This window comes from Phyllopteryx taeniolatus, chromosome 4 (assembly GCF_024500385.1).
Source record: "Phyllopteryx taeniolatus isolate TA_2022b chromosome 4, UOR_Ptae_1.2, whole genome shotgun sequence".
Taxonomy (NCBI): domain Eukaryota; kingdom Metazoa; phylum Chordata; class Actinopteri; order Syngnathiformes; family Syngnathidae; genus Phyllopteryx; species Phyllopteryx taeniolatus.
The window spans coordinates 32,866,450-32,881,467 of record NC_084505.1 but is presented as its reverse complement, the minus strand read 5'-3'; the positions used below and the strand labels follow the sequence as shown (position 1 = coordinate 32,881,467).

General features: G+C 41.0%; 1 protein-coding gene across 2 annotated transcripts in view; it reads right to left on the bottom strand.

Annotated features, from left to right (window-relative positions):
- LOC133477266 (uncharacterized) overlaps positions 1-15,018 on the bottom strand; it is a 36,837-nt gene that overhangs the window by 15,521 nt on the left and 6,298 nt on the right. The window contains exons 8-37 of one of the 2 annotated variants that reach the window (XM_061771847.1): positions 13,889-14,001; positions 12,666-12,899; positions 12,345-12,419; positions 12,028-12,263; positions 11,530-11,611; positions 11,304-11,447; positions 10,419-10,621; positions 10,197-10,306; positions 9,847-9,959; positions 9,589-9,765; positions 9,473-9,504; positions 9,125-9,222; positions 8,978-9,000; positions 8,862-8,883; positions 8,272-8,299; positions 8,120-8,198; positions 7,832-7,978; positions 7,540-7,751; positions 6,883-6,983; positions 6,538-6,656; positions 6,277-6,453; positions 6,155-6,195; positions 5,233-5,330; positions 4,051-4,073; positions 3,951-3,972; positions 3,850-3,877; positions 3,412-3,496; positions 3,185-3,331; positions 1,989-2,200; positions 211-314 (exon numbers count right to left, since the gene is read on the bottom strand). In XM_061771847.1, the coding sequence (XP_061627831.1) occupies positions 211-314; positions 1,989-2,200; positions 3,185-3,331; positions 3,412-3,496; positions 3,850-3,877; positions 3,951-3,972; positions 4,051-4,073; positions 5,233-5,330; positions 6,155-6,195; positions 6,277-6,453; positions 6,538-6,656; positions 6,883-6,983; positions 7,540-7,751; positions 7,832-7,978; positions 8,120-8,198; positions 8,272-8,299; positions 8,862-8,883; positions 8,978-9,000; positions 9,125-9,222; positions 9,473-9,504; positions 9,589-9,765; positions 9,847-9,959; positions 10,197-10,306; positions 10,419-10,621; positions 11,304-11,447; positions 11,530-11,611; positions 12,028-12,263; positions 12,345-12,419; positions 12,666-12,899; positions 13,889-14,001 (3,285 nt within the window). Of the gene's footprint in view, positions 1-210; positions 315-1,988; positions 2,201-3,184; positions 3,332-3,411; positions 3,497-3,849; positions 3,878-3,950; positions 3,973-4,050; positions 4,074-5,232; positions 5,331-6,154; positions 6,196-6,276; positions 6,454-6,537; positions 6,657-6,882; positions 6,984-7,539; positions 7,752-7,831; positions 7,979-8,119; positions 8,199-8,271; positions 8,300-8,861; positions 8,884-8,977; positions 9,001-9,124; positions 9,223-9,472; positions 9,505-9,588; positions 9,766-9,846; positions 9,960-10,196; positions 10,307-10,418; positions 10,622-11,303; positions 11,448-11,529; positions 11,612-12,027; positions 12,264-12,344; positions 12,420-12,665; positions 12,900-13,888; positions 14,002-15,018 lie in introns of those variants that run through there. The other variant, XM_061771848.1, reaches the window with a different exon arrangement.

Genomic DNA, 15,018 nt, shown 5'->3' with positions numbered 1-15,018 from the left:
GTGGAGTAGAAAAAAAGAGGACAAAAAGTAAGCAGGTAAGTAAATTGTAATATTTACATTGCACAAAACATTATACATTTATTACGAGAAAAAGTCAAAACAAAACAATCAAGTCCTACTGGAATGCTTGCTATGCAGTGAGAGAACACTTTGAGGAGACAAAAGGATCATTTGATGAGACAACATGGACCACCGATCCACAGAACTCACCGTCTGTGTCCTTGCGGGTCAAGAAGATCTTGATGAAGCGTGTTAAAACCGACGTCTGTACGGCGATGCTCATGTTTGGCTGGACGTAACTCAGAGCCTGCACACTGTCGTCAGGAAAAAGTGGATTAAATTACAGTGATGCCTTGAGATAAGAGTTTAAGTCATTGGGTGAACACGCTCAAAACACTGTCCATTGAGGCATCATCGTAAATCCCACTTGAGTTCTCGACAGCCCTTTCCTCTTTGCAGCAGCTAGTTATATTGCAGCGGATCCTAAAACTAAAGTGGGATTCATAATAATGTCACTCCTCTCTGGGCTCATCAGTGCCGCACTAATTTTAGTTGTTCTAAGCCAAGGATAAACAGTACATGTTCACTATTCAGTACACTATTATATTGTCTGTTGACATGTTGTTGGTGAACCATACTGCAACATAGGTGCTAATTAGTGTTAGCATTCGTGCTGGGGGAAAAAAAAATTCTTGGCTAAGTCGACTCCAAAAAGAGGTCGACACAGAATTTCTGCCTCAAACCTCCGCCAGGAACCCCCTCCCACACACACACACACCCACACACAAAAGAAAAGTTCCACTCGGAACCATGTTTGCAACCAATGTTTCATACGAACATTTATTGCTGATGGACACAGTTTTAGGCCACTGATAAACTTTGTCAAAAATGACAGAGGAGCGTCTGTAAGTGATTTTAAGACACTATAAGACGTGTAATGTACATAGAACATGATGTATGAGTAGGCTGAATGGTATTTAGCGTTTTTTAAACCTAAAATGGTAATCACTAGCGCTAACCGTTGAGCAAAGGCTGATATATATATATATATATATCCATCCATCCATCCATTTTCTGAGCCGCTTCTCCTCACTAGGGTCGCGGGCGTGCTGGAGCCTATCCCAGCTATCATCGGGCAGAAGGCGGGGTACACCCTGAACTGGTTGCCAGCCAATCGCAGCGCACATACTAACAAACAACCATTCGCACTCGCATTCACACCTACGGGCAATTTAGAGTCTCCAATGCATGCATGTTTTTGAGATGTGGGAGGAAACCGGAGTGCCCGGAGAAAACCCACGCAGGCACGGGGAGAACATGCAAACTCCACACAGGCGGGAACCCGGGTCCTCAGAACTGTGAGGCTGACGCTCTAACCAGTCGGCCACCGTGCCGCTTATATATATATATATATATATATATATATATATATATATATATATATATATATATATATATTGTCTAAAATTCTGTACAGAGTTTCTAACACACACTCAGTGCCAACATATGCAGTTTAAGGATAGAAGTCCCGCCTTCACAAATGTGAATAAAATGTAGTAGTACAAAAAATATTACAAAATATCTACAGGACAGGACAGCCCTTGTTAGCATTTCGGTAGTGGAGCCTTTCTTTATGTAGTTATATGGCTTTTTTGAATACATAACGTGTATTTCGCTTTTCTATGTTTAATTTGACAGTAAACTTCAACGGTTAGGCATTCAACAGCTTGAATACAAAACAATCATTCAAACTGTTGAATGTCCCTTTTTTGATGAATTGTTCACTATTTGCTAAAACTGGTGCTTATTGTTGACTGTGTGTTGAGTTGAGTACACTGCCACAATACATGGCTCACATCTCAAGTCTTCACTTGCAAGTCAAGGCAAGGTAGAATAACTGCTCGAATCTCACAAAACTTGTAAGTCGAGTCATTCGTATTTCAAGACACCACTGTGTTATAAACATGCTACAAATTCACACGTCTTACATGTGTTGGTAGCTGCTGCAGTTCAAGTCCTTGGTGGTGAGACATGACAGGAAGTCAGGCGATACTGCGTGGAGAAATGGACGAAGCCTGCGGTTGAACCAGAGCTCGATAAGGTCGGGATCGTTGACGTATGCTCCAGGCAAGGCGTCCAGTTGTACTTCACGGATAGCGTCCAAAATCGCGGAGGCAGCAGGATTCCGGGGGTTAAAGGTCTGCAAAATAAAGCACATGTCACATCTTGTTGTGACTAGTTGAGCATTTTGTTTCCCAACTTTTAATCATCTTATTTCATCTTATTTTCTTATTTTATTTATATTTCATAAATCTTGAGACTTATTGGGCTAATCTGAGATCTCAGGTAAGAAATTTCGTGCCATATCATGTGTAAATGTGTATTAGTATGACAATTTAAGATCCTTCAATCCTTAAATTACATTTTCTCCATTAGATTGAATTGAAATGCCATTCATCTGTTCCAGCCCCCCCCCCAAAAAAAAATTGGGCACATTTTTAATAGAGATAAATAGCACTGTATTTTCGAGAATGATTGAACTGTAACGTAGAGAATAAAGAATTAAACTGGCTTTATAACGTGTAATTAAGCCAAAGGTCCCACACGTACTGTCATGTTCGTGTCTTAGTGAGTGAAATCAGGAGCCTGGCCTCAGTCCTACTGGTCATTTACCACGTGGTTAGTTCAGTTTGAGGGTCATCCCCATGCTCGTTGCCAGTGTTTTCGTTTGGTATTTGCGTGTTAGACTCTTCATCCCATTCAATACACGATTGACAATCTGACTGTCGCTCTCCATGCACACAAATGAAGCTTGCTTTTCGTTCAAATTTCAGCTCACAACCCAGAGCAAAGAAATCGACCAAGGAAGTAACTCAAAAAACATAAGTATTCGTAAGTTAAGGTATACTTTTTACTGAATTAATGACGATATTGTCTCAAATGTACTCACACATTTTCTTAGTGTGAAATCTGGGATTGTTTAGTTGAATACAAAGATATGATTTTGTCGTATGAGTGGATACACAAGTTGATCAGCATTTTATTGCTCTGCCCACTGCTCACTGGCTTAAGTACAGTAGCTGAACAAAGAAGCATTATTTGTAGCAAAATGATCATCATTTATGATGATCCCTCACAGAGGTTGAGAATCACTGAACTAGATGATCGTTGTAGGTTTTACTACCATGTTGGCGAGAAGGTCCAGAGACTGGTTCAGCAAATGAAAGGATTCGGTGAGGAGGAGCTTCCAGACGGGTACAGAGCCGCTGGAGTTTGCCAAGCGGCTACATGTAAAGATCATGGCCAGATCCGGAGCTGTTAGCACTGCCAGCTGTGCCGTGAAAGAAAAACAGAGCGAGGGTGAAGACTGAAGCCCACATCAAAACACGATTCTAGACGCGTTATGTTTACCGATGCACACGCAACTTGCTCCGCGGCAAAGTCGCAGAAACGTCCTTCTTGTGTCCCGCTATCCAGTTGGAGTTGGAGTGCTGTGCTGTTTGTAAAAAGTGAAATGTGTCATCATAAGATAATATTTATGGTAAGGCACACTGGTGCAGTCATCATAGCTATAATATTGATATGATGTGTCAAAAATATCAATTTTGTACACTGCTTAACAGGGGAGATTCTAGGATGAAAGTGTAGATTCATTTCACTGTTTTGTACATTGTAATGGAATTTCATTCCCACATTTATGAGCCATACGCATAACGCGAGGCGAAACCTCACAACAGCTAGCTTCTCTCATTCCAATTCAAACAGAGGACAGTGGTGCTGTCAGTGGTGCGCACTGATTTGGATTGTTCTTGTCTAAAGGACGTGCAGTTGTGTCAAAACTGAACTCACCTGTTTACTCCCATACATATCTCGGTGGCTGTGAACAACATCATGACACGAGTGAGTGACAGTAGACCATTATGTTCCACATGAAGTCAGAAATGACTTACCATTGATTGGAGTTACAGTGCACTGATGGTAGAGAAAAACACTGAATATAGTTATACAGTACTGCAATAAAATTTAGAGCTAGGTAAAAAGGGGTATCACCTCTCCACTGTATATGATGCAACCTGTAAAAAAATATCCAAATTCAAATTTTACTACAAAATATATATTAAATGCCCAAATGATAATAAAGTAACAGTCCTGTGACCAAACCCACTAGAAATTTTATTAGGTTCAAAGATACAATCTAATGAGATCCAATATGAAGAAAATAATGGTTTGATCGTCATTGTCAGAAAGGTATTCATTTAACAATGATAATTATTGTGGTTGTAGTTTATTGTGGTGTTAAAGTGTACAGAAAATGTTCTCTATCTTGAGTAGGTATCACAAATATTACCAATCAAGTCCACAGTGAAGCCAAAAATGAATGATTTGTCCAGATTTGGAGTTTGAGTTAATTTTTATCAAATGGATTTTTACACAAAATGACTCAACAAAGGGGGAAATGTAAGAAGAGGTTTCAGACATACAGTACAATGAAAAAAGATGAGTCATTTAAAATGATTTACAACCTTTATATTATTTACATATGTTTATTAATACAACACAACCACTGCATTTTTTTCCTATAATCATGTACAGTTTTTAAAATATTATTTGTTTTATTAATTAATGCAATATTACTATATGATCATTACTTTATCTTACAGAGTGTATTTATTATTATTATTATTATTATTATTATTATTATATTGTATTACTTTTTAACTATATTTCTTTATTTAGCACTCACTAACTGCATTATTATTTATTCATTCTTGTTCATCTGCCACTTCACTGTTTGTCTTATATGACCTTATGCTGTACTTAGTTTTTATTTCTTGACTTAAACATATTATTCTTCAGTTAACTGTGCAGTACATAGCCACCCAGTATTGTCTAAAAACATTTTGTCTATCGTGGGATGAAGAAAGGCAAACTCTATTCTGTTCAATCGTATTCTCAAATTTGGTCTGGCGTATGAATAATCGTATAAACTGTATAGTACGGCAATCTACAACCACACTAATTAATATATTGTTTAATTAATATCTCTTCAAGAGTGGTGGTGAAAACTAACCTATTATCTTTAGAATTGGAGAATAATGTCCTACTGTTAATATAGTCTGGTATCTCATTAGATTGTGTGAGTATCCCGAATTAATTGTTTTGTGAGTAAAAAAAAAAAAAAGTTGCATTTTCCATCTGTCAATCCTGTGTTACTTTGCGTGCGTATCTCACCAGGCGGAACGAGCTCGACCAGCTCCACCTTACTGGAGGTGATGGACGACGCCACGTGGAGAGGAACAGTCGCCACGGCCAAGTCCAGCCTTGTGAAACTGGAGCACGGCAACAGTAAACACATTTCCTTTCTTAAAATCTTCCATTTGAAAGGGGACATGGGATGTCGTGAACATAAGCGGTGTAGAGAATGGCTGGACGGATGCCCTCGATTCAACCTTTTGTGTCAGGGGAATATACTGTGAAAATGTACTTTTTAATGATGAATACAAATAGTAGTCTCTCAAGTGCGTGTCCACCCATCAATTGTGGAATGTAGTTATTTGCCTATTGCACAGATTAACCAACAGTGTTACCAGAATTAGTGATAACCAGCACTTCCTCGTACAGCTAGGTTGTTGGATTGGGGGGTATTTGCGTTATTTGGTGATATCATGCGGCAAATCACTAACTACACTAAAGTTTAATTTGGCAGCTTGGATGAAATGCTGCCTCCAAAAGTGAACATACAATGGAATCTGATTAGCCGCTTTATATTAAACGTTAAATACGTCAGTGGTTGCTTTGTGCACACGCTATTCATTTGCAGTCTGGACGCGGAGGAAACATCCTTCCCTGGAGGAAGCCTCAGAGTACCCCGAAGTCTCCAATAACAACACAAAAACTCACTATATTGGTTGCTAGTCGCTTTTAAAAAAAGGCACAAGAAGTGTTGGGATATTTGGGAGAAAGATGCTTATTTGACAAGCCGAGGAGGTGGTCGTCATGTTAATGAAGGCCGTACTCAGTATTTGCATTAGACAGAACCACCCCCCACAATATTTGTGTATTTTGACCAAAGAATGTCAGAGACCTTTTATTACATTTTGGGGCAAAAAAGGCATAATTTCTACTTTGAAAGGCATTTCAGGTGTGAACTCACAGTGTTTTGTATGAGGAACAGGAAAGGTTTCCTTTGAACGGCTGCAAAGGGGAAAAAAAAGAAAAAGTGGTTACCGTCAAGAATCACTTTCTCCTTCGAACCTTCCACTGATTGTTACTCACCGGCTGAAGGTAACCAAGAAGGTGTGTGAGGAATTCAGGGATTTTCAAATATTCCTCGGGCGAGTCGGTCAGTTGATCAAACAGCGCGTTGATGACGTCTGTCTCAAGGAGAGCGGGTAGCGGAGTGAACAGCAGCTCTACCCGTTGCCGTGAAGACAGAAGAGGCAGGGCCTCCAGCTAAAGAGAGGCAACGATTACGATGTTGTTTGCAAAATGATTAGAGAAACTATGGTCTGTTTATTATCAAAAGTGATGTCTCACAGGATTGAACTCAGAGTTGAGCTGCAGAATCTCCTTGAGGGTCAAAAACTGGGAAAATGGACCCACATTCGCCATCAGCCACTCTGCACTGTTGTTGAATCCCAATAGGCAACCTGAGCCTGCACACAGTCAAGTAGTATAGGATTTTTATTTTATATTGACAGTGGACCCTCCAAAGTAAGACCCCAAACTGTGGATTCCAAACAAGTTATTTTTAAAGAGTGTTTCCCAACATTTATGGAGCTAATGCATATACAGTGGTATCGCAGTTATTGTCAAATTGTTACCTAAAACCTTGGCAGAACAGTTTCAAAAGCTACTTCAATAGCAATAGTTTTAATTCACTTGAGAATGGACGAGACAGGAAACTCATGACGAAGTCCCGCAAGATCACAATCCGCTGCCTCTCCGGGATGATGTCATAGTGTTGCTTGAAGACGCCCAGGCTAACATTGAAAAGAGCAACAAGAAGCAGTTTCATATTTTCACGAGACTCCTTACATTCTTATGGAAGCCCATCACATCCTTGGTTGCATTTTTTTAACAAAAAAACAAAAAAAAGACTATTACTGTACTATTATTCAAAATACTTGTTTTCATGGGGTTGTGTTAAATCAATAAAATGATATATGATTTATAGAAGAGGCTGGGTGAACATTTCAGAAGCTATTGTGTAATTTCCAAGTAAATAAAACATTATTCCTTAATAGAGAAACATGCCATGAAAACATCACATCACTGCACTTGGGCTGTAAATATACTAACCTTTAATATAACAAGCTTGTTGGTATAATGAGAATTTCACTTAAATTAGAAGCTAAAAATGGACCAGTTAGTTAGTTTAAGATGAGCAGTATGAACATTATTTTTTGCTTAGCGAGTCATTTCCAGTCAATCGACTAGGGATTCAGATACATCGATTTTATCGATTATTCTGTTAGGTTTCTTTTCCTATTAAGTATTTTATTTATGAAGCGTGTTTCATTCTTTTTCTTTGCTTACATTTGCTGGTACGATTGACAGCTGAGGTTCCTGTGGCTCAGACAGCGTAGGAAATTGGCAGACGCCCTTGGCAGGAAGCCCTTCAGACGCCCCAAAAACCACTTAGCGATGACGCTGCCGTTCTTTAGCTGACTGTCGCTCAGCAGCGCCACGCGGATCTCACCGATCACATCCAGAATCTCAGGCGCCGAAGGTCCGATTGCGTTCTCGGGCTATGCAAAAAAAAATCAAAACTTGTTTGTACTGTCTGTCCTTCATTCATTTACGATGGTGACTTCCTTCCTTCACTAACCATGCTGGCTAGGATGTCCAAAGCCGGATCCAAGATGGGGGAAATATTATTGAGCAGTGTCTTCCATAGCACTACAGAACGTTTGCTGTTGCTGGGCAGATTACACAACAGAAGAGACGCCAGCTGATTGGCCGTGAAGTTCTGCAGCTGGATGTGGGAATCCATATTAATAGGTCAGTACTTTGTATGGTGTTTCGGCTAGCAGAAAAGGGCTTGCTGCCTCTGATGGCCCACCACTGGAAAACACACAAGTAATAGTAAAAGAAAAGTAAAAATATAAAATGTCACCTGTGCACACGCGTATTCTTCCAAGGTAAAGTTGCAGGGGACGTCCGCAGATGTACTCAGGGCCAAATGAAGGTCGGAGCTGCGTAATTAGCACATTATGACAACAAAAAGGAACGCAGGGTGGCGACTTACAACTTTAGCTTACAACATACCTGTTGATTCCCTTGCAGACGTCTGTCGCTGTAAAATTGGACAGAATCACAATTATTACCTGCATATTTTGAGGAGTTCCACAGGATGGCCCAGAACCTCTTGACTGTGAGGCGTACATGCTAACCACTACCTCACTGTGCTGACAAAATACAAAACAGTGAACCCCTCAATATTCACGCTTCGGCATTTTTAAATTCGGCGATTCCTGGATTTTGGGGGCGTGGGGGACCTCTCCTACGTCTATTTGTGTTTTTTGCACTTCTGCTATCTTGTGGTGTCAGGGAAAAAAATTGGAGTTGAGGAGCGGGGTTCACTGTATTTTATATTTAATACAAATTAGTTATACAGGCTCTGATTGATGAGTGATATACAGTATGCCAATTTACTGTATTTCTGCGGCAGTTATGATTGGTCCCTCAGAACTCTGCCTAGTAACAAGTGACATCACCAGGAAAACCAATCTGAGCAATTCTGTCAATGTGCCTGGTAGATACTTTTCTTTTAGTTGTCAATTTTTATAATGCAATGTATGTGATTTATAACATTGCCATTGGAAGACAAATATATTACTTTTTAAAGAACTTCTTACCATTGATCTGCATCATCAAGCACTGTGAAAAAGCAGAGTGGGTTAAAGTTGCACTGATATAGAATATTATCCAATAGGGTCAAATGTACAGTAAATGTAGGTAGGGTAACCCTCACCTTGATGTTGTCAGGCACACACTCTAGGAGAGAAACAGAAAAATCACACGTTCGAGTCTAGTTTACAGCCGCAATATTTATACAACAATATTAATAATTTGCTCATGTAGTGAATGTAATGTATGTGTCTTTGAGAGTCTTCTCTACCTTCCGGCGTGAATTGGATGAGTTGGTCCACTTTCTTCCGAATGAGGAATTCCATGTCAGGAGGCACAGAAACTATGACTCTTTGCAACTGCTCAAGACTGAAAAAGGGTAACACAGTTTTGAAAAAAAAAGAGTAACATAACTAAAGCAGATACGAGTTGAATTCGTTCTGTGCCCACGTTTGTAACTCAAATCACCTTTATCGCAAATCATCTTTCTCCCCTGAGATGAATGAAAATGCCATTATTCCATTCCAGACCCCCAAAATTTGTATCTAAAATACTTTTTTCAAGCGCAGTCAATTGTTTTCGACCAAAGATGTCCTCAGTGATTTATGAAAATACTTACATGGGTTTGTAGACTGCACAGGGAAAGCTGACCTGCAAAATCCAAAATGGTTTAGCTCACTCTCCTGGTTTTGAAATACTGCTGAGCATCACCATAGGACCCGTCAGAGCAATCACCTCCGTAGCCAGCAAGACCAGCTCATGCAAGACCTCTTGAAGCCTCCTCTCTCTGGGGGACTCCAGCAGGAATGCGAACACTTGTCTGACGACGACGTCCTTCTCGGGAGGAGTCGGGAGAGGCAGCAGCATCAGTTGGGCTGTCTGTCTTGGAGTCAGCTGGTCCAGTACCTCCAACTGGGGAGGCAATGGAGAGAAAAATGTCATCACCATGCGGTCGAGCCTTCGCTTGACTGATTTCTGATTTGTGTGACTCACTCCTAAGAAGTTTGGGTTGAGGTTATAGAAGTCTGTGATGTTAGCGACTTGTGAGAAGGAACCGAAATTCTTCCGCAGCCATTCTTTGCTGTTATTAGCTGAGAAACATGGGTCTGAAACGTACAAATAATTACTCGTTTAAAATAATCTATCTTGGTGTCATTTGGTATATTACAAAAACCCAGCATTTCAATAATATTATACCAGCAAAATTGTAATTTTAATGAGAATGTTTTGAGAATTATTACATTTAAAAAAAAATAATAATAAATCAAGTTTGAAGAATTTCCTGTGGCTACACCATTATCCAGAGCCTCACCAAAGTGTAGGGTAATTTTCTTTTTACTCACCGGACATGTTGTGACGCCACAGGAATGAGTAGATGAAGTGCGTGTAGATGTTTTGGTGGTGCATCGCAAGGGGATCCAAGTAGCTCACGTGTTTACTGAGGAGAGCAACACTGCGGCAGTGACAAATGATAAATATTACTAGAAACATTTAACAGAGATTCCGCCTTGTATATAAACACACGATTGTGTGTCAGCGTGAGAGGAAATCAGTGGCGAACTCACAGGGTTTGGTAGGCGGGACAGGAGAAGTTGTTGTTGCTCAGGCAGGAGAGCAAGTCGGCGGATATGTTGGGAAGGAGGGGTGACAGCTTGATATGGAACCACATGGTGACGAATTGCGGGTCTTGCAGGTTTTCCTGAGTAAGAGCGGGAGAGTTGGCCTCGCTAAAGATCTCCCGGAAGTCAGACGCCACCTCAGTGAAGTTCTGCAAACGCAAAGGAAGCCCTCGTGTTGAATCGACGTGCAACCGTATTGACGTGCAACAACATGCAAATTACAGAAAAGACAGTGTTGTCTTCATGGTGGCCGACTGGTTAGCACTTCTGCCTCACAGTTCTGAGGACCGGGGTTCAAATCCCGGCCCCGCATGTTCTCCCCGTGCCTGCATGGGTTTTCTCCGGGAACTCCGGTTTCCTCCCACATCCCAAAAAACATGCATGGTAGGTTGATTGAAGACTCTAAATTGCCCTTAGGTGTGAATGTGTGCGCAAATGGTTGTTTGTTTATATGTGCCCTGCGATTGACTGGTGACCAGTCCAGGGTGTATCCCGCCTCTCTCCCGAAGACGGCTGGGATGGGCTCCAGCACGCCAGCGACACGAGTGAGGATAAAGCGGTACAGAAAATGGATGGATGGATGGACAGTGTTGTCTTGGGATACGAGTTGAATTTGTTCCGTGCCCGTGCTTGTAACTCAAAACACTTAAATCTTAAATAATCTTTCCCCATGGAAATGCCATTATTCAGTTCCAGCCGCCCTCCAAAATATATACAGTAGATATACATACAGTACATACATAGATACAGTCATGGCTTAAAACATTGGCACCTTTTAGCCATAATTGTATATAAGACACATTTGAATAGTAGACTGGTTCATGGACTCACAGCTGTGGCAAACTCCTGTATCAGTAAATTGAGACGTTCCGTCAGCTCCAAAATCAGTCTCATGATGTTACCCTCTGACATGGTCAGGTTGGTACGAGCTGTGCAGTGCATAATGCGTGCCACGTTTCCCACCGCATCTGTCAACTGTGGGGCGAGAAAGAGAAAGAATTTTGACAAACACAAATGATATATATATATTCAATTAATTATAATTATTATTTTTTACCCCACAAGGATTTCCATCAAGAGTGACGCTGCAAACATCTTGGACGTCGGCTGTTCCATTGTCCGCATTGTGATCCAAGTAGCTGCAGGACATAATGTACCACCTCATCATACATACAAAAACACACTGAAGAGTCTTGCTGCTATCTGACGGTCCTACAGTATATCCATCCATCCATTTTCTAAACCACTTATCCTCATAAGGGTCACGGCTCGGGTGAGCTCATGCCTAAAGGCGGGGTACACCCTGGGTTGGTTGTCAGTCTCACACAGGAACCCCCAATCTCAGAAGTGTGAGGCGTATGTGCTAACTACTCCTCGGCAGACTTAAAAAGACCCAAAATAATCAGAATATTTAAATATTGCTGTTTATTTTCCTACATACACAACATTTTGCACTTCTTAGCGACCAAATGGATTGAATGAACATAACATATACAACAACATAACCAGGATAGAAGATTTTTAGAAGGTTTACTGAAGTGTAAGTGGGACATACAACACGTGTTGGAAGGTGAGCATGAGGTGGTCACTCATCAGGTATTCGTCGTCGTGGGAAAACCTCCGCAGTATGGGTAGGACGACGCTTCGGTACCAGCCCTCCATCTTGTCCAATTCTGGCGCCTCCAGTGCGACGGGTGCCGGATTGGGCCTGTAGTGACTCGCCATCTCCACTAGAGTCCAGTTGAGCAGGAACTGCATCAGGGTGCTGCTTCTTATTTCCGACACATTTCTCTGGGATATGAAATGTGAAATATTTATTGACGCACTTGTGTACAGTCAGTATGTGCCTAGACGATGAGTGAATGTTTGTACCTGTTTGGTGAAGGTGACAAAACTATGAACGAAGCTCTTGATTGGTCTGAAAGCCATCGTGATGCCTTGGATCACCTGGACGTGGACCAGAGAGGAACTGTATTAAGATAAATTGTGCAACAATTCTTCTATTCATTCAAAGGCCTAAGATTAAGAAGCATTGATGTCAGTTACTGTAATGTCATTACGTTATGGCAAGTCAGCATTATTTTGGTCATTTCAGGATCCAGGGAGGAATGTAATTTATAATTTGGGTTTTGCACTGAAAAGGTTTATGAAGCCCCGATCTTACAGCAAGAAAATAGTGCTCAGTTCCCAAACCTCTCTGAGAGTGTTGTGAGGGGATGGAGGTAAATACGGGCTATATGTCGGTTGAGGGTATCCAGACTCGTTCCAGTTGTGGTTCCCTCCAGAATCCGCGGTGTAGGCTGGTGGGCGATCTGCCATCAAACTGTGGAAGACTAGGGAGAGGGATTCGTTGGTCAAATCCGCCACTTCGGGCCTCAAAAGCAGCTCAGCCTTCTGCGCCGGAGACAGCAGGTGAAGAACTTCCAGCTGTGTCGAGAAGAGATGAGAAGGGATAAGAGGAGGGCCTGGCAACGTATGGCCCGAGGGCCACATATGCCCTGCACCGTTCTTTAATCTAGCCCGCCAAGCATTTACATTATTATGAGTTTGGTAACTTCAATTGTATTTATTAATTTTTGTATTCATAAATTTCATTAAATAAGTGGTTGAATAGCGGCACGGTGGGCGACTGGTTAGCACATCTGCTTCACAGTTCTGAGGACCGGGGTTCAAATCCGACCCCGCCTGCGTGGAGTTTGCACGTTCTCCCCCGTGCCTGCGTGGGTTTTCTCCGGGTACTCCTGTTTCCTCCCACATTCCAAATACATGCACGGTAGGTTGATTGAAGACTCTAAAGTGCCTGTAGCTGTGAATGTGAGTGGTTGTTTGTTTATATGTGCCCTGCGATTGGCTGGCGACCAGTCCAGGGTGTACTCTGCCTCTCGCCCAGCACGCCCGCGACTCTGGTGAGGATAAGCGGTACTTTTATTTTTTTTTCAGTTTTATTTATTTTAATACAAAATACATTTATTAATTTTAATGTAATTTTGAATAATACAATTTCAAAATGAAAAAAAGTATGAGTAAAATTATATGACATTCTACATGTATTTATACATTTTATTTAGTTCTTATTCATGCATGTAAAAAAAATATTTTTACAGATGCAGGTCATGTTTAATAAATGTTTTATTGATAATAATTGGTTAACTCATCAAAACTAAATAATTATAAATAATAGAATTCAATAAATAAATTAAAGTAAAATATATTATTAGAATAGACTATTTTTACATATACATTTTAATATTTTGTTTTTTAACCACATCTTTGAGTGGCCTGCGCCATCTGTCCATTTAAAAAATCAAATGTGGCCCTTGAGCACAAAAGTTTGCCCACCCTTGGGTTAGAGATGTTTCTTTTCTCTCAGGCATCATTATAAAAACAAATTTAAAAAATTGCAGAATGGGACTCACACCACTGAAAACTATGTTAAGCGCTGGTAAGTCGTATATTCTAGCCATGACCCTGAAGGATCCAAAATTCTTCATCAGCCATTCTTCACTGCTCTCGTTTGAATTCACGCAACCTGAACAGAGACAACAAAAAAATATATAAAGTATATACTGTACATTTCAAATAGATTCACTGAACATTATCTTCCTTTACCAATATGTTTATTATTGTTGTAGCATCACACAAAGAGGGTTGTTATAGTGTTCTGGTTCTTCGGTGCTCTTCAAATGTATTTTAAGGTGTGGTATTTTTAAAATAATTAGTTTTTTATTGGCTTTTACGCAAATACTTGGGTCTCTGGAGTGCCTGCACACCCATCAAGTGTGAAAGTGAATTTACAAAGTCTTTTGTTCTCTCCATATTTCATAAAATGTGTCTTTAAGCGAGCCGTTTGAATGTTGCTGAATTGTGATGTCACACTTTACACTACTACAAATTTACATAATAAGTGCCTCACATTGCCTGCCTGAAGATTCGCCATTGTGTAGAGATGGCTGGAGTCCGGGCACCAGGCTACATAGTAGTACAACCATGTCAAAGTCAAAAGATAAGGAAAGCTGCAGCGGTAGCGCAGATTAGCATTAGCTAGCAAAATTAGCCAGAGGTGTCTTTGTGCAAGCGCTATTTATTTGTTAGTCTGGACAAGGGGGGGTTAACCGCTTTTCTAGAGGGAGTCTCAGAGAAGTTTTCATTAACATGCCAGATTTGTTGCTATTCTTTTTTGAAAAACAGTCATTAGAGGGGTCGGGATAAGTTGCTACATGCTACGATGGCAGTACTGACTATCGCTCCTTTCATTTTGTGTATTATGATGGTAAGAGGGCGGCACGGTGGCCGACTGGTTAGAGCGTCAGCCTCACGGTTCTGAGGACCAGGGTTCAATCCCCGGCCCCGCCTGTGTGGAGTTTGCATGTTCTCCCCGTGCCTGCGTGGGTTTTCTCCGGGCACTCCGGTTTCCTCCCACATCCCAAAAACATGCATGAATTGGAGACTCTAAATTGCCCGTAGGCATGACTGTGAGTGCGAATGGTTGTTTGTTCCTATGTGTCCTGCGATTGGCTGGCAACCAGTTCAGGGTGTACCCCGCCTC